Below are 21,228 nucleotides of genomic sequence, written 5' to 3'. Positions count from 1 at the left end.
GGTGAAAGTTTCAGATAGGTTGGTGATGTGTTGGTTAGCATGTTTGCTCTTGACTAGCATATCATCAACATAAACTTCCATCCTCTTCCCAATCTGTTCGGCAAACATTGAATTGACCAGTCTCCGATAAGTCGCTCCTGCATTTTTTAGGCCGAAGGGCATGACTTTATAGCAATCACTAGTACAAAAAAGACTTTGCGCGACATAGGACCGTCGTCGCGCAAAGTCAAAAATATGTCGCCCAAAAATTAGCTAAACGAACCTTCATCGCCCAAGAACCGTCATGCGAAGGCATTGAAGGAAGGGTTTGTACGACGCAGTGCCTACCTACGTCGCGCAAAGCTACTTTGCGCGATGTAGGTCCTGCGTCGCTCAAAGTAGCTTTACGCGACGTAGGTAGGCACTGCGTCGCTCAAAGTAAATTTATGCGACATAGGTCCTGCGTCACGCAAAGTAGCTTTGCGCGACGTAGGTAGGCACTGTGTCGCACAAACCCTTCCTTCACTACCTTCGCGCGACGGTTCTTGCGCGATGAAGGTTCGTTTAGCTAATTTTTGGGCGACGTATTTTTGACTTTGCGCGACGACGGTCCTATGTCGCGTAGGCACTGCGTCGCTCAAAGTAAATTTGCGCGACGTAGGTCCTGCGTCACGCAAAGTAGCTTTGCGCGACGTAGGTAGGCACTGCGTAGCGCAAACCTTTTTTTTTTTTGTCATTTATATTTTTTTATTTAATTTTTAATAAATATTATAATTAAATTCTAAACAATAATTAATAAACCAAGAAAAAGTAATTAATTATAAAATATATGAAAATGTACGTTTGTCCGAACAAGAAATTAAAAAACTACAAGTCTTCTAAGTTTAATACATCATGCTACTCGGTATCATCTGGGTAAAGTGGCTGGGAAGTCGAAGGTGGAGCAACATTAGGTGCTGGCATCGTCGGGATTTGGAGGCCAGACATTGCTAAGGCCTGAACAATCATATTCATCCTCTCGTCCTGGGCCCTAATGTGGTCGCCCTGGGCCGTAACCTGACCTCTTAGGGTTGTCACTTCCTCCTTCAAGGAATTGACCTCTCCTGTGGACAATCTGGAAGAAGAGGCACCCGTTTCACGAACCCCCGCCTTCCCCGTACACCTAACAACCTTACCATGATGACGACCGAACTTCTGATCCAGGACCTCAATCACGATCTGAACATCTGCATCCTTGGGTACAATGACGTCCTCGATCGGGGTCTTTGGGGGAAGCTGCGATGTTGCTTCTTGGAGAATAACAGTGCTCTTTTCCACTATGTTTAATAACAAAATATAAATAATATTTGAACGATTCATAAAAATAAGAAAAATAACAATTACATATACTTACATAAAGCTGGTCACTATTCTCATTGTTGGGATGAACGTAAACATGCTTGAACAGGTCAATCTGTGGGAACTTAGAACCCTTCTAAAGAAAAAAAAAACATTAAGAAAATTTTATTAATCAATAATAAAAAATAGATTGTATAAAATTTCAAAATTAATATACTTTTACCTCACGTCGTGCCTCAACCCTATACGAAAAGGGCTTCGAACTGGAATGGTGGAGAAGTGTCTTTGAGTCCCGAGCTTTCTTGCCAACAACAGATTTATTCTGTTAAACATACAATATACATGTTAGTGCGACTATTTGAAAGAAATTATTAAAAAAAGCTTAAATGAAATAACAAAAACAATAAATTATTATTAAAGTATTATGTACATACCACAAATTTTGGATCCGTAAAATGTGTGCAGAGCCACTCCCAATCCTCTCGCCGCTCCTTATACTCGAGTGGGCAACCCTGTAGGCGAGCAATCTCCGGAGATTCCCATAGCTAAAAATGCTTGTGAAGAGCGCTCTTCCAATCTTTGTACTGGCTTGCAAAGGTCTCCTCTAAGTAGGCACTGACCTCAGGGGATATGTCCTCCATTTCAAAAACGACCTACAAATATGAAAAACAAAATGACAAACAAAATGACCATGTATCAGAATAATTGACAACTAGTTTATAAGATACTGATAAAGTTTGTCGGTTTACAATAATAACTAGAATCTTAATTTGTTAGGAAGCAAACAATATAATGTTTATATTCTGAAAGATCTCAAGAGTGGGGTTTTGATCTCCCATGCGAGCCTCTTTCCACCGGTACAGAGACCAAAGGTGGAAATTCAACATTTTATAGAGAGGTTGTAACTGCACTGACTGTAACTCAAGATCAACTATTCCAGTAGCATGTTAAATGATTTGTTAGGATGTAAGCCAACTACTATTATATATACTTTACCCAAAAAGAAAAAAAAAGTCATGCATGTACAATTTAATGCAATTCCATAAAGATAACCTATTGCATACAAGCATTTCATATCCCACTTTAACAGTCAGTTAATCATGTTGGCTTCCAAATAGCTGTTACTAAGGACATGCTCTAATTTTTACAACCAAAAACCAATTTACCCCTTAAGATGTGAGCTTCGTTAAAGTAATTTACAACATCATGCCTGTTTAAACTGGTTGTGCTTACAATCCAGAAGTAGTAAAACTGACAGAATGAAAATTATGCTGCTGCAACTACAGAAATCAAATTGTGTAACATGTTTATGAGACTCTTGTCCAACTGCAACCCACTAAGAATAGCATGTAGTAAGCATGTCATTTCTAAATGACCCAACAAATATTAGCAGATTCGAAGAAAAACTTCATAAGAAGGTAAGTAAATGTGTAGAAAGTGGTTACAGTAATATACAGGAAGCTTACAAAATTATAAACAATTTTTATATATAGGATCATTCATACTAGTTCGGAAAGTAGTGTCAAACCTCAGCTTCACGCAAGTGTCAAACCTTTAATGTTCAAACCATAAGGTTAACACTCAAATTATTTATCAAATTCCTTTCCTTAGCACAATTTCTCAACAAAGGATTTAACTTGACTATTTAAGGCTGCTTTCGTAGTTCACTTTAATAAATAAAACCAGGACAACAACTAAAAACAATTCACTATCAAATTGAGGCAAAGTCAAGAACCATACATAGGACTCGCTCGGTAAAAGATAGATTATTTGATTAGTATAGCCAGTCCCAAGAAGCACTTAATGATTAAAACAAAACAGCATGTATAGGCATAATGTTTAGGTATCACGATGTTGCTCAACCAGTGGATACTATGGATCAGGTTAACTGATGCACAACACAAGCAAAGCAATGTACTAGAGACGGCATGCATACTCACTTAAACACTATCATAAATCATTAAGCAAGGACGTAGACCAAAACTAAAAACCAATAAATATGCATCAGATAAGATAGTAATCCTTCCACCTAACCAACATAATCATTATTTTAACATTGGTTAACGGAATTATTTTTCAATTTCCTTCCCATGAAGCATTCAGACAACAAAGAACAGTGCCGCAAATCACTGAAATTAACCAAAACTAAAGGACCACACCTGCTCCCAATTATGAATAGAAGAAGAGTGTGCAAAATACATGACCAAATTATTCACCACAACAACACTCGGCTATCAGGTGCAAAACAATGAAATGCACCTGATTTCTCTTTCCCCCCTACATTTTCTTAGCAACCAAACAGAAATTGAGAGAAAGATCTTGACTTTATTAATCAAGATGATGGCCCTGCAATAGTTTAAGCAGAGAAAGATGTTGACTTTGCTAAAAATTAATTTACTAACCTCCAAATTATCTTGCACCAGGGTCCTCGTCTCATCGGGAATTTTTGCCCAACTCTCCCACCGCATAGGACAAAAATTCCTAATAATAAAACCACAGCAATTAACGACGCTGTTATGCTGCTGTGAGGTAACCGCTCCACAATGTCGCTCATCATACGCAATCTTGATCAAGGAGGCAGACATACGTACAAGCTGTAGCTCCTTCAACATTCGATTGGGCCCCTTGGTGTTTTTTTTTAGCTGCCCAAAAAAACTTTAATGGTAAAAACCCTAAGCTTAAATTTGTACAAAAAATTCAGCAAAACCTCCCCTAATCATAAAAGTACCTTAAAACAGTAATTCACAACCCGCAACACATTTTCACAATCATAAAAGTAATAGTTTTGAAATGAAAAAAAAATGCAACGTAGTGAGAATTAGAAAAAAAACTACCTGGTTGGGAGGCCCCATCCTCGACTCTGGAGGACAAGGAAGTGTGATCAGAAGGCTCCGGCTCGCGGCGGCGCTAGGGAGGCCGCCGTGCACTGAGGGGTTGAACTGACACTGATGACGTTGATGATACGGGCACCTGGGACGTCGTAGGAGTAGCCTCCGTAAGGGGTGTAGGCTCCCCAATCAATGGAGCACTCACGCTTGGAGCACTCACACCTGGAGCACTAGATGCTGATAATGCAGGAGCTGCATTGGACACACTCCGACGACGAGTGATCAACTGCGACATCTATACACTTTATGAACCATACAAATATAACATTAGAAACTAATCATTTCTTGCATTTGAAACTAATAAAATAGCAACCAAAGTAATATAAGTAATTAGAGCAATAATATCAATACAAGAATATTTAAACTAATCCTTTCTTGCATCTGAACAAACCCTAAAAGAGAATCACTATATAAGGATCAAATTAGTTAAACTGTGGCAGTATGTGTATTTTGTGAGCAAAAATGATAGATTTTTTCACTAATTTGTTCCACCTCATGAAAGGTTTAGAATAAACTTTACATGGGATATGTGGGTTATAATGCAACTGCTCAAAAGTACAGTATTTAAATGGTCGGGTCCTGCACTGCTTAAGTCTATTCAAGTAAAATTCTCATCTAAGGTAATACCGTAATAGCTTGAGGCAGTGGGTTAAGCAATCAGGCATATCATATATAAGTATGTGCATCAAATGTTTTCTAGTTTCAATCCCCTGTGAAAAGTTAACACTTCCTACAAATCTGGAAAAGCCATATGCAGGGCTCATTCTTCAGAACAAGAATACAGGTTTTTCACAACAACTATTTAAAAGAACAAGATATTCCAGAATACATCTAACATGCATGAATACTATATGCAAGTCAATGCCAATTAAATAAGCAAAAGGAAAATTTCTGAGGTATTTACCTATTAGGTTCATGTTATTCCCGAACTCACTCATAATATAATTAACTGACGATTGAGTCTGGGATGTAACAGTTAGCATCATATATGAGCATTATTATGCTGCTACAGGACAAGAAAATCATAATGCTCAAAAGACTTTGCTAGCATAATATTTACAAATCTATAGCAGGATCTCTCCATGTTTTAATTCGAAGTAAAACAAATGGTGGTAGGTCAAATTAAGTTCGAAGCTTGGTAGCACCGCCTACTGAAATTCAAAGCTTACTTTCGTTGACAAACATCAAACCAGTCCTAGGCATCTCTCAATAAACAGACGTCCTTCTTTTATTATTATCAAATTACAAGTCCTAAATTGCAAGTAAGCCATTCCTGTTCCATTTGTAACAAAAACCAAATGAAATTTACGGGTAATGAACTTTACATGTCCTTGTGACTGAGATTTCCCTTTTGAAAGAAAAAAAAACCCAGAAAATGAGTTTAATTTGGAGAAGGATGAGCTGAGTGTGGATGTGATGACTGATGAGTGAAAGAAAAACAGTTTAAAAGCTATGATTAACACTTAATTAAGAGAGAAAGATTGAGAATTTCACCAGGAGACTGACAGATAACCACCACCTCACAGCCGATGAACATGCCCTGTGAAGAAGAAGATCAAGATGCTATATATATATATATATTTGGTTCAGAAATATACAAAAATAAGTTGAAATTTTGTAATAGGGACGACAGAGTAAGGATTCATGTTTTTAAGGTTCTTCGAGAAAACCCACCACTGTGCTAAATCAGAACCTCAAACCCTATCAACTGAACAAAATCAACAGACCCACATAACCTCAAACCATCACAAATCTGAAACCCTATCAAATCAGAACCAACATCCAATTTTATCTGGAGATTTCGACAAAGTACTCAGAAATCAACATGCAATTTGACCCTAAACCCTAAATAACAAAAACCCATCGAAAATGAGAAACCCTTACCTTGATTTTGGGAACCTACTTCGCGTCGGCTTTGAGATTTGGGGGTTGAAGGTTGCGAAGAGGAGAGAGAGGTCTACGGGAAAGAGAGAGAAAGAGGGAGAGATGCAGGTCTACGTACAGGAAAGAAAGAGCGAGAGGGAGAGATGCATGTCTACGTGCGGGAAAGAAAGAGCGAGTGGGAAGAGAGAGGTATACGGGAAGAGAGAGATCTATGGGGTTCAAAAGTTTGCCAAACTTGGAAAATTGAAAACAAACGCCTATTTTTCACTATTAGAGCGCCAAAATTATCACATCTGACGCGACGTAGGTATACAAATTGACGTCACGCAAAGTAGTTTTGCTCAACGACTACATTAAGACGTCGCGCAAGGTTTTGTTATTTTATTTATTTTTTAAATATTATAAAAATTACTAAAAATGTGATTTTACTTCTTTCAAATTCAAATTTATTTTACATAAACCCCACAATAATATATTTTTCTAACAAAAACTCACAATAATTTTTTTTTACATATATATCATTAAATTTCTTAAGTGTTATAAGTACAAAATAAATAAATTAAAATCAACTTAGTAAATATATATACCATTGAACTTGATGGGAAACGCATTGTACAAAACTAATTTCAACTATCCAACCGTCAAACTTGTTTGTATATGCTTCGAGATCGCAGACGCCAAAAATTGCAAAAAACAAACATTCAGAGATTATGTAAAGGGACAAAACTTTTTTACGGTTATAAACGAAAAAGCACGATTTTTCTTTACAAGTTTATATTAATCATCATCCGAACTACAATAATTACTCTCGCTATCCTCACTACTATCATTTCCGGATTCCCATTTGTCTTCATCTTCGTTTTCCTCTTCCGATGCATTGTATTGAGGTAGATCACCAAGGTCAATTGATATTTCGAATTCAGGAAATCCAACTATGTCAAACGGTTCTTGGACAATATTAGTATCCCGGAGTGTTTCTTCACCAATTTATATCGAAGATGATAACTGTTGGTCAGCGACGTTATCATAATTGTCATCATGATCTTGTTATGGAATATCATATAGCCCTCTTCGATCAATCTTTTGAACAACTTTCCAACCATTGCCAGCTTTAGGGTCGTCTAGATAGAATATTTGTTTTGCCATTGTTGCCAAAATGTATGGGTCTTCATCGTACCAATGTCTCATAATGTTTACTGATAGTAAACCATGGTCTCGCTTAACACTCGTTCGGTTATGTGGGTTTGTATCAAACCAAAGACACTTAAACAATATCACTTGACACCTATCTTTGTAAAGCAATTGTACTACACTAGTTAGTTTGCCAAAAAAATCAATGTCTTCACTGTCACCCGCACCTGGGACATGGACACCACTATTTTAAGTAGACAACTTGTCATCACGTGTTTCCCCCAAGAACTTGATCCCGTTGACATGACAACCTGAGAACAATTCAACGTGAAGCGGTCATCTCGCCAAGTTATATAATTCTTCATCGTAAGAGGGTGAATTCAATTCCTTCAATTTGTTCATCTAATATAACATATACAAAAAATTAACTTGTTAGTATAACCAAATTTAAAGACGGGCATGAACAAGTTGGAAAATATGCTCAATTCAAACCACATACAACTTACATGTGCATGAAACCACGAAGGAAACAAGTCACGGTGCTTCTTGGCATATAAATGTGAAGGATGTTCCCGCTTCATCAATTGTTCATGCTCTTCAAGGTATGGCAAAGCCTCGTCACAATTGTTGAGTATGAACCAATGCGCTACCTCCATGTCCTTTTTGGTAAACGATTTGTCTTTTACAGGATCGCCGAATGGTCGTGCAATTTGGGGAAAAATAGACAGTTTCTCTTTTCTGACACCACCATCATTATTGTGTTCTGGACGATTGAAAGCTGTCTCAACATCTTCAAGATACATTGCACAAAAAGTAAGTGACTCATATGTGACCCATGCATCCACAAGTGATCCTTCGGGCTTTGCCTTGTTTCGAACACAAGTTTTCAACTCACCAAGATATATGCACAAATAAAAGGTATGCTACAAATTATTCAAAGCGTTCGTTGATCATGAATATGTTATATATATATATATATATATATATATATATATATATATATATATAGACGCTTAATTAAGTACCTTTCTATTGGATACATCCATCGACAGTTCACTGGTCCGGCAAGCAATGCCTCATCTGGCAAGTGAATCATCACGTGAATCATACTTGTAAAGAAAGCTGGGGGAAATATCTGTTCGAACTTGCATAAGACGTTCACTATGTCGTCCTGCAATTGTTTAACATCTGACTTCCACAAACACCTTGCAGTCAACTGCGAAAAAAATCTCGACAACAACACGATTGGTTTCACCACATCAAGAGGCAATAAGTGTCGAATACCAACTGGAAGAAGGCGTTGGAGTATCACATGACATTCATGACTCTTCATGTTTTGAAATTTACACCCCTTCACGTTCACACAACGCGAGATATTGGAAGCATACCCATCTGGAAACTTTACAGAAGAAATAAAGTTGAAAAACTCTTTCTTCCCATTCGGCTTAAATGTAAAAAAGGGATGGCCTTTCTTCAATGTACCACCGACATTCTTCATCCACAAGGATGACCTAATACCCATTCGTTCCAAATCGAGGCGAGCTTCGATCGTGTCTTTTGTTTTTCTTTCAATGTCTAGAATTGTCCCGATCAAAGTGTCAAACACATTTTTCTCAATATGCATAACATCGAGGTTGTGTCTCAATTTTAACTTTGACCAGTACAGAAGCTCAAATAACATACTCTTGTGTGTCCAGTTCAGATGTGTAGTTGGTCTGGGGTTACTGACCCCTTTGCCGAAATGACCAAATTCCAAACGGTTTAACTGATCCAAAATCTCATCTCTGGATTATTCTCTTGGTCTTGGCCGAGTTTCTTTTGTGCTGTCGAAGGATTTATCATTCTGACGCCACTCGTTGTCCCAAGGGAGCCATCTACGATGACCAAGATAACAAACTTTTCTTGCATGCCAAGATAATGTTACGTTCTCCTTGCATATTGGACATGCCAAATAACCCTTAGTCATCTATCTAGAAACCATTGCATAAGCGGGAAAATCATTTATTGTCCACATCACTGCCGCTCGCATGGTGAACATCTGCCCAGTATATTTATCGTATGTACAAACATCGTTTTCCCATAAATCTTTTAGCTCATCAACCAACGGCCGCAAATAAACATCAATGGACTTTCCTGGATCTTCGTTAATTAATAGAATTAACATCATGTATTCTTTTTTCATGCACTTCCAAGGTGGCAAATTATAAGGAAACACGACGACCGGCCAAGTGTTGTGCATTAGGTTTAAAACCCCGAACAGATTAAATCCATCGGTGGCAAGTCCTAATCTGACGTTGCGCGGGTCAGCTGCAAAATCAGGGTACATCCGATCGAATTCTTTCCATGCCTCTCCATATGCATGATGCCTCATAACATCGTCATTTACCCATCCTTCTTTATGCCATCTCATGTCGGTTGCGGTATGCATCGACATGTACAATCGCTGCAACCTAGGCTTCAATGGAAGATAGCGCATTACTTTTTGTGGAATCTTGGTGTTTCTATTCTGTGATGTCATTTTAAACCTCGGCTCATTGCAGACAGGGCATTTATCCAACGCTTTGTTCTCCTTATAGAACAATATACAATTATTTACACATGCATGAATTTTTTCATACCCCAATCCGAGACCCTTCAACACTTTTTGGGCACTTTTATGATCTTTAGGTAAACAATTCTCCTTTGGAACCATCCTTTTGATAACTCCCAAAAAGTAATCAAAACACTTGTTTGACAAACGAAACTTGATCTTGCCATGCATCAACTCCACAATTGCTGTGAGCATTGAAAAGTTCTCACAACCTGGATATAATTCTTGCTTGGCATTTTTCAATAGTTTTTCGTAGTTTTTGAATGCCTCACTGTCCATGGTTGGACGGCCGTCATCTCCCTCTTCTCCCCCTTCCTGATTGGTGTTGCTCGAGGCGTATGAATAAACGTCATTTAGAATATTCATAACTTGTTCATTAGGATCCACATTTGATTCAACAGTTTCCACTCGTGTCACGTATGAAGACGAAGCTTGGTCTAATCGTTCTCCATGATGACACCAAGTAGTATAGGTCTCCATCATCCCATTTCTTACTAAATGAAATCAAACATTCTTGAATGTCTCCCACGTTGAGTTGTTACACCTCCTACATGGACATCGGATATGAGTTGAACCTAGGTTATGTCTAGTTGCGAATTCAATGAACGCATGTATTCCATCCAAGTACTCAACAACACATCTATTATGATTATGTATCCACTGTTTGTCCATTTTGTCTGCAATCCGAATAAAAGTACAAGAATTACAACAACGTCTACAACGGAATCCTTATAAATGTGTTACCAAGGAATAACCCTTCGTGCTTCCCCACGCTCGAGAAGTAACTGCAAAATCCACCGTGAACCAGTGAGAATAAGTTGTATAGATCTTTAAGAGATGCAACTGCTACAACTAATAATATCTAGAAAAGTTTTGCATCAAGCGATCATATAAAATTGGAATGAATAGGTATATAGGTAAATGGAGATATAACTAATTAAACTATATGAAATTGGATGCCATTGAAAATCTACACCGCTGCTGGCATTCATTCATTTTATTCAAAAATTGGAATTAAGTACAATTGAAGCAAATTATGAGACAGATTAGGACATGAAAACTATTGTCTTGTCACCTTATTCCTCTGGTCAGGGCCCTATCCCATTCAAGAATGCACAGTTATGTGCCGTAATTTACGATTCCAATGGATTAAATTTCGACGTGGGCTAATTTCCCAGCATCTCCTTACAGTTCTTCAAGTGCACGTCGTAGATACATAATATCCACCGTGTACTCAAAGAACATCGGGAAATGTTACCAAAATTTCCACTATCGAAAGCTAATCTGTGGACCGCAAACTACAACACATAACTAGGGCATTCCCAAACTGTCCAAAAAATGGGACAATTCAATAATTAATTGGACCGCAGTCATGCTTTCACATCCATGCACGAAATCCAACTAATTCTCAAACGGGAAACTAAGCTTTTCCTGAGAAAAGGGTATGAAGTTAAGTAGTATTAACTTAGTACAACACAAAACAATTTTGTAGGTGATGTACAAAAATATGTGCATACAAATAAACTAAATCACAATAATTACTAAAACTAAATAAAATAGATAAAATTAATAAAAATTAATTTAGCGAAGAAAATAAAGTGATTTATGTACACTGTGACATCTCAAATGTAGTTAAATGTCTCTTAGACTTCATTTTAATATAAAGTGATTTATGCACCCTTTATTTCACTTTACGTATCTATCTCTTAATTTAGTCCTTAGTTCTCCTTATTAGTTCTCCTCTTATATGAGATACAATAGCCATGCCTCTGTCATCACCAATCAGAGTAAATAATGACAGTGAAAAAGTTGATTACAAAAGGTAGTAACAAGTGAAAAGAAACAAACTAATACCATAAGAACAAACAGAACCAATTACAAAGTTCTAATCAAATCGTTTCCTAGTTTAATTTTTGTTAAGAATTTTTAACCGGTTTTATCTGTGCAGATATTCCTAATTTGATGATCAACTGCAAGAGGGAAGTAAAAAACTGATTTTGTACCGTTAAGTTTCTGCAATTTCTTCTTGATTTTGTGAGCACATCCTTTGCAACATGTAATAGCCGTCTTTGTTTTTATGAACTTGGGAGGCCACAGCTTAGTGAAGTGGGGTGGCCATAGCTTGGAACCCCCTAAACAACATATGCTCACCTTCAAAATACAAGTCTGCAAGAACAATATACTAGATTTAACATTCTAGATTAATCAATATGATCAACGTAAAATGACTAATTAGTAATCATATAATCATAAAAATAAAGAAGAGGTAGCTATATATATATACATACAGGACCATCGTCATCATCTTCTCTCTCTGCATGCGACTTATGATAAGAAAGAGATGTAGCTTAGACTTTAACCAAACCTAAAGAAAAAGGCAGGGGAGGACCACAGACAACAAGAGCAAACATACATCCTCACAAATTCCCATATCATGCACAAATCCAATTTCAAAACTTTCCCTACAGAAATTTATGGATGCTGCTAATCTTATACAAGTTATGAAAGCCAATTTACGAAGATAATACGCAAGTCATTTACTAAGCATGAGACATTTGTTACTAAATACATTGACATATTCTGCTTGCTGATTGCATTTGCAATCAACTGATAAAATCTGACTTATGAATGGAACTAGGTACACAAACGTAAAACTGTACAAACAAGGTGCTTAAACTTGCAGACTGCTGACTTCTATGAACATAAGAAGATGGCGTTACTAAAAGGCTCATTGCCTGCTTACACTTGACTGACACAATCCGACTTCTAAATGCAACAGTTACATTGCTCATTCTCTTAGCAAGTGACTATTTGCAGATTTGAAATAAGGTGTTGGATCAAAACAAAGAAGGGAGTAGGTGTTGACAGGGGATCAAAACTGTAAACTTGAACAAGTGTTCAAATGATGATAGGCTGCAGTCTGAGGATTGGCAGCATCTTAATGTCTGTTTGATAAGTACTCAGAGCTAAATGTTACTCACGAAATATTATTAAGATATGTCAAACATGCAAGTAGTTGAAGATAAAGAATGTCTTAAGACATAGACTTGGGATTAATAAGGGATTAAAAAAGGAGGAATAAGTTCTGTGCTTTGTTTAATCGGTCTGAAAAAACGAATAAAGCAGGCTGGGTTTACATGGAAGTTTGTAGGCGATCATGTGTCTGCTCTCTTATTATTTGTCCTCTTTCATTTTCTTCCTTGTTATATATATATATAAAATTTCTCTAACAAATGATATTATCTACACTAAAAGAAGGCCGCTAAGCCGTGCTCTTGTTCCTAGTAATTTCTTAAGCTGTGCTCAGTGGCTGTTGAATGATTGAAGAGTAAGACGAATATCTGCACCATTCATATCTGCAATAGCTTGCATAATATCCAAAAGACTGCAACTTATCAGAAAACCATGTCACCTATCACGGATTCACTTATTGTGAAACTGTTAGTAAGACAAGCACCATCATTAACCTTACGTAAGCAGTAGCTCTTGTTCGCGTAACTAATGTGAGTACCAGCTGAAGAGTGACTTTCCTCCAGTCATCGGAACTGCTGGTTTTCTGAACCAAAATATGGTAAAGAAAGTAAAAACACAATGTCTCCAAGCCAAATACAACCTACAATTATGAAATTCTATGCAAGTAGTGAGTGTATTTTCAACGTATTGGCAAGTAGGCGACACGAATACCAGCTAGGCAACATCAGCTTGACAAATTTGATGTAATTAAACACGACTAGTTCACTTTTTTGACAAATGAATAGATCAATTCAATAATATGTACACATCATGAGAAAGATATAAGCATAATTTATTTCCCATGAATTTGGATGAATTTGCAACAACCATGTTTTTTGGTCATTGAATCCTTATTTTTGGATCGCATGCAAAGAATGATACATGAGTGGTGGAGACATAAATTAACCATATACAGTAGGAATATAACAATTGATTAGGAGCTCAAGATGACACTTCTACTCTTAACGTCGTGAGAAAACCATCTTCGTCATCTCAATGGGTCTAACTTCCCATTGCCAATTAAATCTTCCAACATGTTGGAGACATCATGAATTGCTTCGATGGATTGGACGCTAATTTCTTATCCATTTGATGGTGGCGTTTGAATCCATACATATACGGTATTTTGTCCTTCGTAAAAACAGCTAACCGGGTACTTCATCAAGGACATACCCATCATCATTTAGATGTTTTTACTAAAGACCAAAATTGCGCACGTATGGAGTCCTGGCCAATTGACATTTAGGCCTCACAATGCTATTCCTAGTAATTTCTTAAGCTGTGCTCAGGGTCCTCCTCACCTGGATATAAGCCTATTTGTCTTCCCCAACTAATTTATCACCTCTGCTTTTATGTACGAACAAATAAGTCGCTACAGAAAGAAGAGATCTGGTGTATAGAGAAAAAGAAAATCAGCAAGATAGTTATCTCCTTTGATTTTGCAATTTCAATTTCGTAAATGAATCACATGAAGGATCTACATATTATTAATTCAGTTTACATCATGTTTAAGAGCAAAGGGGAAGGATTGCAATCGAAAAAATACAAAGAATTGATATCAATTCAAACTTCAAACCTGATCTGGTAGACGGTTTTGAAGAGAGAGATGGGCAATGGAGGTAGTTGCTGCAACTGGGTATGCAGTTTCTGCCTCCCAAACTGATCAAATGAAAAGAAAAAAAGTTGTTGACTTTGCGCGACGCATCCCCACCTACGTCGCGCAAAACAACTTTGCGCGACGTAAGTGGGCATGCGTCGCACAAAGTTGGGAAAAAACGGTAAATTCTTTTGGTTTGGCACCAAAAGTTTACGCGACGAAGGACATCCTCGCGTAAAATTACGTCGCGCAAAGACGTTTTGCGCGACGTACGTACACCTACGTCGTGCAAAACGGCTTTGCGCGACTTAATTTTATGCGTCGCGTAAGTTTTCGTCGCGCAAACATGTTTTTGTACTAGTGAATATAGTCCCCTGTCAGTAGTGAAGGCTGTGTGTTCTTGGTTCAGAGGGTTCATAAGGATTTGGTTGTATCCTGAGTAAGCATCCATGAAGCTCAGGAGTTCACACCCTGTTGTAGAGTCTATAAGTATATTTATGAGAGGAAGAGGAAAGCTATCATTCGGGCATCCTTTGTTTAGGTCGGTGTAATCGACACACATTCTCCACAAGACCTTTTGGAGTAGGAGACTTTCCTTGGTCGGATTCTTCTTAACAAGGACAACATTTGCTACCCACATTGGATAATTGACTTCGCGGACGAAGCCTATGCCTTTGACTTTTTCAACTTCTGCCTTCATTGTCTCCTACAAATTCAACGTCATAGGATCTTCGCTTCTGTCTCACTGGCTTGGTTTTGGGGTCAATACTTAAGCGATGAAAAATGATATCGGGAGAGACGCTTGGCATGTCCTCGTATGACCAGGCGAAAACCTCAGTGTTCTCTTGCAAAAAAGAGATCAATGCCAACCGAATGGGTAGTGACAAGGTGGTGCCAATCTTCACCATGCGATCCGGATAATCTTTTAATATAGAGACCTTCTCCAACTCTTCAGCGGGTTGTGCTTGCTGGGTAAAAAAGTCATCTCGAGGATCATCGGGTTGACTGTTGCCACCGTGAAGATCCAAGTTGGCTTCGTCTGGGCTGGTTTTTATGACTTGGTCATGTATAGAAAGGGTTTCCTTGGGCACATGCAGGTGTTGTTGCTTGACCGAAGTGTTGTAACATGATCGTGAACTAAGTTGATCTCCTCTGATGTAACCATTGCCATAGTGGGTTGGAAATTTTATCAACAACATATATATGGATACCATGGCCTTGAGATCATTGATGCCTGTGCATCCCAAGATGACATTGTATGTCGTTGGGCAATCAACCACCAGGAAGTTAGTGGTAATGGTAGATGTGTAAAGGTCTGTACCAATGGTGAAAGGTAAGTGTATGCTCCCTAAAGGTTGCACAATATCACCGGAGAAGCTTATCAGAAGGGAAATCGAGCGATCGAGCAAGTGTTCAGCTACATTAAGTGCCCTGAAAACTTCGGCAAACATGATATTGACCGAAGCCCCCGTGTCTACCAGGATTCGTCGTACTTTAAAGTTGGTTATGTGAGCTTCCACGATCAATGGGTCGTGGTGAGGGTAGATGATACCTCTTTCTTCCTCAAGGTAGAAACATATTAGATCCCAGTTAGGCTTTTGATGCTTGCCTCCCCTAATGTCTTCCACGTGAAACACTTGGTGGCCATACCTTAAAGCTCGTTCACTATTTTTCATGGCCCTGTTGGAAGATTTAGATATGGGTGTGCCACCACTTATGGAATATATCACATTCACCTGGGGTTGGTTACGGTTACCCCTTGAAGGGTGAATGAGGAATTGATCAATTTTTCCTTCACATGCCAAAGCTTCAATATGATCTCGAAGGGTGATACACTTTTCGCCGTCATGGCCGTTATACTCGTGGTAGCAACAAAATGTGCCTGTGTTCTTCGTGGACTTGTAATCCAGGTGCCTCGGCTTTGGCTTCGATATCAGGTGTGCTATGCTGGGGTAAATGGCCACGCATGTGGCGTTCAAAGGTGTGTATGCCTCATACCTCGGGATATGGGCTATCCGGACACGTGCTTGACCCACTGTGTTGACTGCCTGGGGTCGGGGATTATCGTGGTGATACCCTTGGTTATCGCGGTAGTGTCCCTTACTCATTTTACTAAAATGAGACTAGTGAGGATAGAAATCTTTCCTTTTGCCCTGAGATTGATATGTCTGTTGACTTGGCAAAATATTAAGTAAGGCAGAGGGAGGCACCGCTGCTGTTTGGAAGGTCGAGGTCTTCTCATTTGGTTGGATCTGGCTTCCACTCCCTACTTGCTGATAAGGGGTGGCTGTGGGGGGTTTCCCTTGATATGTCCTTGCCTCGGCGGAGGCATGGTTGTAAGCCTATGCCATCACCTCAGAGTAAGTCTTCCAAGTGTTGGCATTGATCATGTACTTGAAGAAACAATCACGAAGGCTTGCCGTGAAGACCTTGAGGGCGATCTTGTCATCTACCTCAGCGCATCGAGAATACTCATGGCTAAAGCGACTGGCATACTCTCGTAGTGACTCGTCCGGCTTCTGGCGAATAGTGTACAAGTCATCTGCAAAATGTAAGCGATCAGTCTGAAAAATGTGTTGAGAAACAAACAGTTTCCTTAATTCCTCAAATGAGTCTACCGTCTCAGGTGGAAGACGACAATACCAGTTTAGAGCTCCGCCAGAGAGGGTGGAGGGGAAGAGAAGACATCACTCTTCGTTGGTATGCATCCGGTATGCCATGGTGGACTCAAAGAGGTTAAGGTGTTCAATCGGGTCCTCTTTTCCAGTATAGAGTTGCAAGCCAAGCTTCTGCTTTGTCTTTGTTTGGAGGGGGTGTCGAGGATCCTCCTTGTAAGAGGGCCAGGCCTAGGTTGGTTCCAATCAGGTATCTCAGCTTGTCGTTCGGCCTTCAACTTGTTTACTTCCTTAAGAAGTTGTATGACAAGAAGGTCTTGAGTGGAGTCATGTACCACTGGAGCTTTCTTTCGTAAATGTTCATCTCCTCTTGGAAGTATGAAGGTTTGATCAAGAGCATGTGATTTTTCCTTGGACTCGCCGTACTGACTTTCAAGGTATGTCTGTCGAAACATCTCTGAGCCCCCTATACCTTCGTGTTTCTCTAGGACTTGTTGCCCTTTCCCCAAATTGGTAGCCGGCCTGGGACGTGGGAGGGGACCAAGTCTTTCAGAAACCCTTGGGTCATTGATCTTCGAGCTTATGTGGAGGAGATTCTCTTGACATTGCTTTAGGAAGTCTCGGCAGTCATGATAAATGGATTTCGATCCTTCCAACCTTTCTGCAAAAAGGTGTCTTCCTCCACTTCTCCTGTTTCGGGTCGAAGCATCTGAGTTGAAAGAAGTCTCATGTTGATCAATGTTTTGATGATTAGCTCGCTCCTCATCAGGGATACCCATGTCGAAGGAAGGTGACCCTCCTTGTTGGGAGGCATCCAGATGATGGTTGATGTCCACAGGGGTAACGAGTTCGCGTGTTTGAGTACGCCTAGTTTCGTGGAGCATCTTAAAGAGCTTCTCATACTGCTCTTGGAGGACCTCATTCTTCATTGCTATCTTGTTGTTTTAAGATTCTAGCTCATCGACTTTAGCTTGAAAAGCAACCCTCTTTCCTTCCTTCTTTCGTTGCTTCACACTAGGTGCAAGAGGGGTGTCATTCTGTGTGTTGTGGCTTCCGTCGCTCCCCATGTTGGAGAGGGATGCCTGGTCAAAAGAGAGTGTACAAATGGTGGAAACCAGCTTAACAAAGCTAAAGAGAGTGAGAATAAGTGTCGTTCCCACAGACGGCGCCAAATGTTGATGCACAAAATCGGTGAGGACTTTGGTACAACAGAAAGTGTTAAGTTTGTGGCCTTTGCTAGATTGCTCCGGTCACTAGTGTGGATAAGTATGTAAATGGATAGAGACAGGAAAGCAAACACAAGATGTACGTGGTTCACCCAGATTGGCTACGTCCACGGAGTAGATGAGTTCTCATTAATTGTGAAGGGTTTACACAAGTACATAGGTTCAAGCTCTCCTTTAGTGAGTACTAGTGAATGATTTAGTACAAATGACATTAGGAAATATTGTGAGAGAATGATCTCTATTTATAGAAGAGAGTTTCTAGTTTCATTCTGACATTAACACGTGTCGTGTTGTGATTGGCTTCTTATGTTGACACGTGTCGCGCTATGATTGGCTTCTGATGTCAACACGTGTCGCGCTGTGATTGGTCTCCTGGTTGAAGGGAAACTCTTCTAAGTCCTTGACGGTATAACGTTGACCGGTGCTTAGTAATTTCGGGATTGGTCAAGTATGGTACAAACAATCTAAAAACATAGTCATAGATATTCCTAAAATGCTTATTAATAAACATCACATATTTGAAAGGTTTAATAAGAATGAATTTAACATAATAGTTTCTAGCACATTCCCTTATCTCACAATGCTCAAAATGGAGTTCAAGTTTATATTATTTGACCGAGGTTTGCTTCTATTATATTGTGCAAGGACTTAAGGGGCATATGTAACGGTCTCTGTATCGGCGTACAGCAACTGGCGGGTGAGGGGTAAGGCGATGCAATCATCATGGCTTGTACTTGTAGAGGTGAAATTGGTGGTAGTAGTGGCGGAGGGTTGGGAAGCATGAGAATTTAGGTAGACAGTCAAATCATCAATGGGAAGAAAGGCGCAGTAGTCACCATAAAAGTGGTTAGTGTCAAGGTACGTGAAGAACAGTTTTTACGGCAGTAGAAGCTGCGGCGGCTGTCACTGATCCAGGGAGGCCCGTTCCGATACCAATAAGGCCAAAGTTAGAGTGCTTAATTGGACCGTCGTCGCTAAAGACTTTATTCATAGCTTTTGGGGAAGGGTTGAAGACTCTGTTAAGATGCCTCCCTTTGCAAGGAAGGTCGCAGCTAGAGAGAATGGACTTGCTGATTGCAAATTTGCTTGAAGTTGGACTAACAAGTGTGGCTCAAAACACTAATATTCATCATACAAACCCAACCAACTACAAAAATTTCATAAAAAATTAAAACTCCATGTTAAATTGTTAATAGTATTTGCGGAAATAAGCATAAAATTTTACATTTGGGTACTGATTAAGTTAAAATCATAGCCTACTGCTATTATTATGGTGATTTATTTCACCAGTGTAGAATGATTTTGTGAAAACAAACCAAAACCCTAAACCCTAGTCACAAAATTATTCTCCAAAACCCTAACCCTAAATTTTTTTCCCAAAATCATTACCCTGCTACTCTGTCGAAACAGAAGTTGAAGTCGATCAAACTCGATGGAAACAGGAAAGGTATGTGATACGGCTCGTCGCACTCGAAGAAGATGACCTAATTCAGGGACGTCGTCGTTCCGTACAGCTATTTGCCTCCTTCTGTTGAAACGGTTCATTTTTAGCAGGTTTTCTCTAAGGGGCCCACATAGTAAAAGCATGGCCGACCCACTTCTGTTTTTCCACCCCTGCAAAGAATATCCATACCCTTTTTCATCCTTGGGTAAGATTCAACAATAATTGATATATATAATATTATATATATATATATATATATATATATATTATCTTTGAATCTCTTATCTTGAAATTTTAAGTTTCAACGATATAATCATTGTATTTAACTAATAATTGAATCGTATTATATTACCTTACTTGTAGCTGTCTATGAACGGCATATTCTCGTTAGAGAAGAAAGAGGGAGAAGTAGAGAGAAAATGGGAAAAGAGGATAAAACTTAAACATTCAATATTTCACATAATTCTCGAAAGAGAAGGAAGAGACCTAAATACATAGAACTTCAGGAAACCACAACTCAGAAGACCTAAATGGGCTTATTCTACTTAAACGGGTTACGCCCAATAGGATAGGAACCCAACAGAAACCAGGATAGGTGGCAGGTTGGGAATCATGGTGCTGAACTTGCTGGTGGTGAATCTGGATGGGCTACTTCTTTATTATCACCTAGTTGCCCATTCCTTGAAGTTTTGGAGTTGGAGGACTTGGATGAAGTTTTTTCAGCAGCAAGGGGCAGGCCTGGAAGTCCTGGGAGGCCTGGGAGACCTGGGAGTCCTGGGAGTCCTGGGAGTCCTGGGAGACCTGGGAGACCTGGGAGTCCTGGGAGACCTGGGAGACCTGGGAGACCTGGGAGACCTAGTAGATCAGATTGGTTGAGAGAGGGATCAGGCATTTTGGGGTCCACCTGAGAGGAGGATGGGAATGCCATCTCTGAGAACTTCTGGGAATTTAATTTCTTGGAATTCTGAATGTTGGGTTTCTGGTTGCATAAGCTGGGTTGCTTGAGAGGCTTGAAGGTGAAGAAACCAGCAGAGAATATGTGGGTCCCTTGCTTTCTTGCCTTGAGGTGTAGGGAAGATGAGGTGGCTGATGAGGCCACAGCACAGTAGGGTTCACTGCTGCGGATTAGTTTCACGGAGCATCCTTCAATTTTCTTGACATCTTTGCTCACTGAGAAGGGCAGATGGACTTTGAACTGCCCATGGCTGTTTGTTTTCACTTGTGCGTTGAAACTTTGTTTTGTTAAAGTCCCATCTTTGCATTCCACACCAACAGAAGCCCCTGCACAAAAACCCCCACAAGATTATTGATGGATAATGCATCCATATCATGTCAGGAAGTTTTGTTGACTGACAATAAAATGACAAGTTATGATGACATATCTTCCAACGTTTTGTTGTCTGTTGGAAAGAAATCGTGATTGAAAGCAGAATCCTACCGTCAAGGAATTAGTTTAAGCGAGATTTTTTTTGCTGTTAATTTGTGTTATTTAATTTTTCGTAGTTGTACGGTTGACTCGGAGGA

At 39.3% G+C, this 21,228-nt stretch overlaps 1 protein-coding gene and 1 pseudogene across 49 annotated transcripts in view; both read right to left on the bottom strand.

Moving 5' to 3' along the window:
* LOC126582944 (uncharacterized) overlaps positions 1–21,228 on the bottom strand; it is a 102,992-nt gene that overhangs the window by 63,017 nt on the left and 18,747 nt on the right. For 15 of the 49 annotated variants that reach the window (XM_050247192.1, XM_050247196.1, XM_050247188.1 and 12 more), the window contains one exon: positions 20,470–20,559. The exons of 17 other annotated variants lie outside the window; for them this stretch is intronic. In XM_050247192.1, the coding sequence (XP_050103149.1) occupies positions 20,470–20,559 (90 nt within the window). Of the gene's footprint in view, positions 1–20,469; positions 20,986–21,228 lie in introns of all 49 variants that reach the window. 17 more of the 49 variants (XM_050247194.1, XM_050247200.1, XM_050247204.1 and 14 more) reach the window with 7 other exon arrangements.
* Positions 772–6,303, bottom strand: LOC126582951 (uncharacterized; annotated as a pseudogene).

Source organism: Malus sylvestris, chromosome 9 (assembly GCF_916048215.2).
Source record: "Malus sylvestris chromosome 9, drMalSylv7.2, whole genome shotgun sequence".
NCBI lineage: Eukaryota > Viridiplantae > Streptophyta > Magnoliopsida > Rosales > Rosaceae > Malus > Malus sylvestris.
Note: the sequence above shows the minus strand (reverse complement) of the source record. Positions and strands in the feature narration are given on the sequence as shown.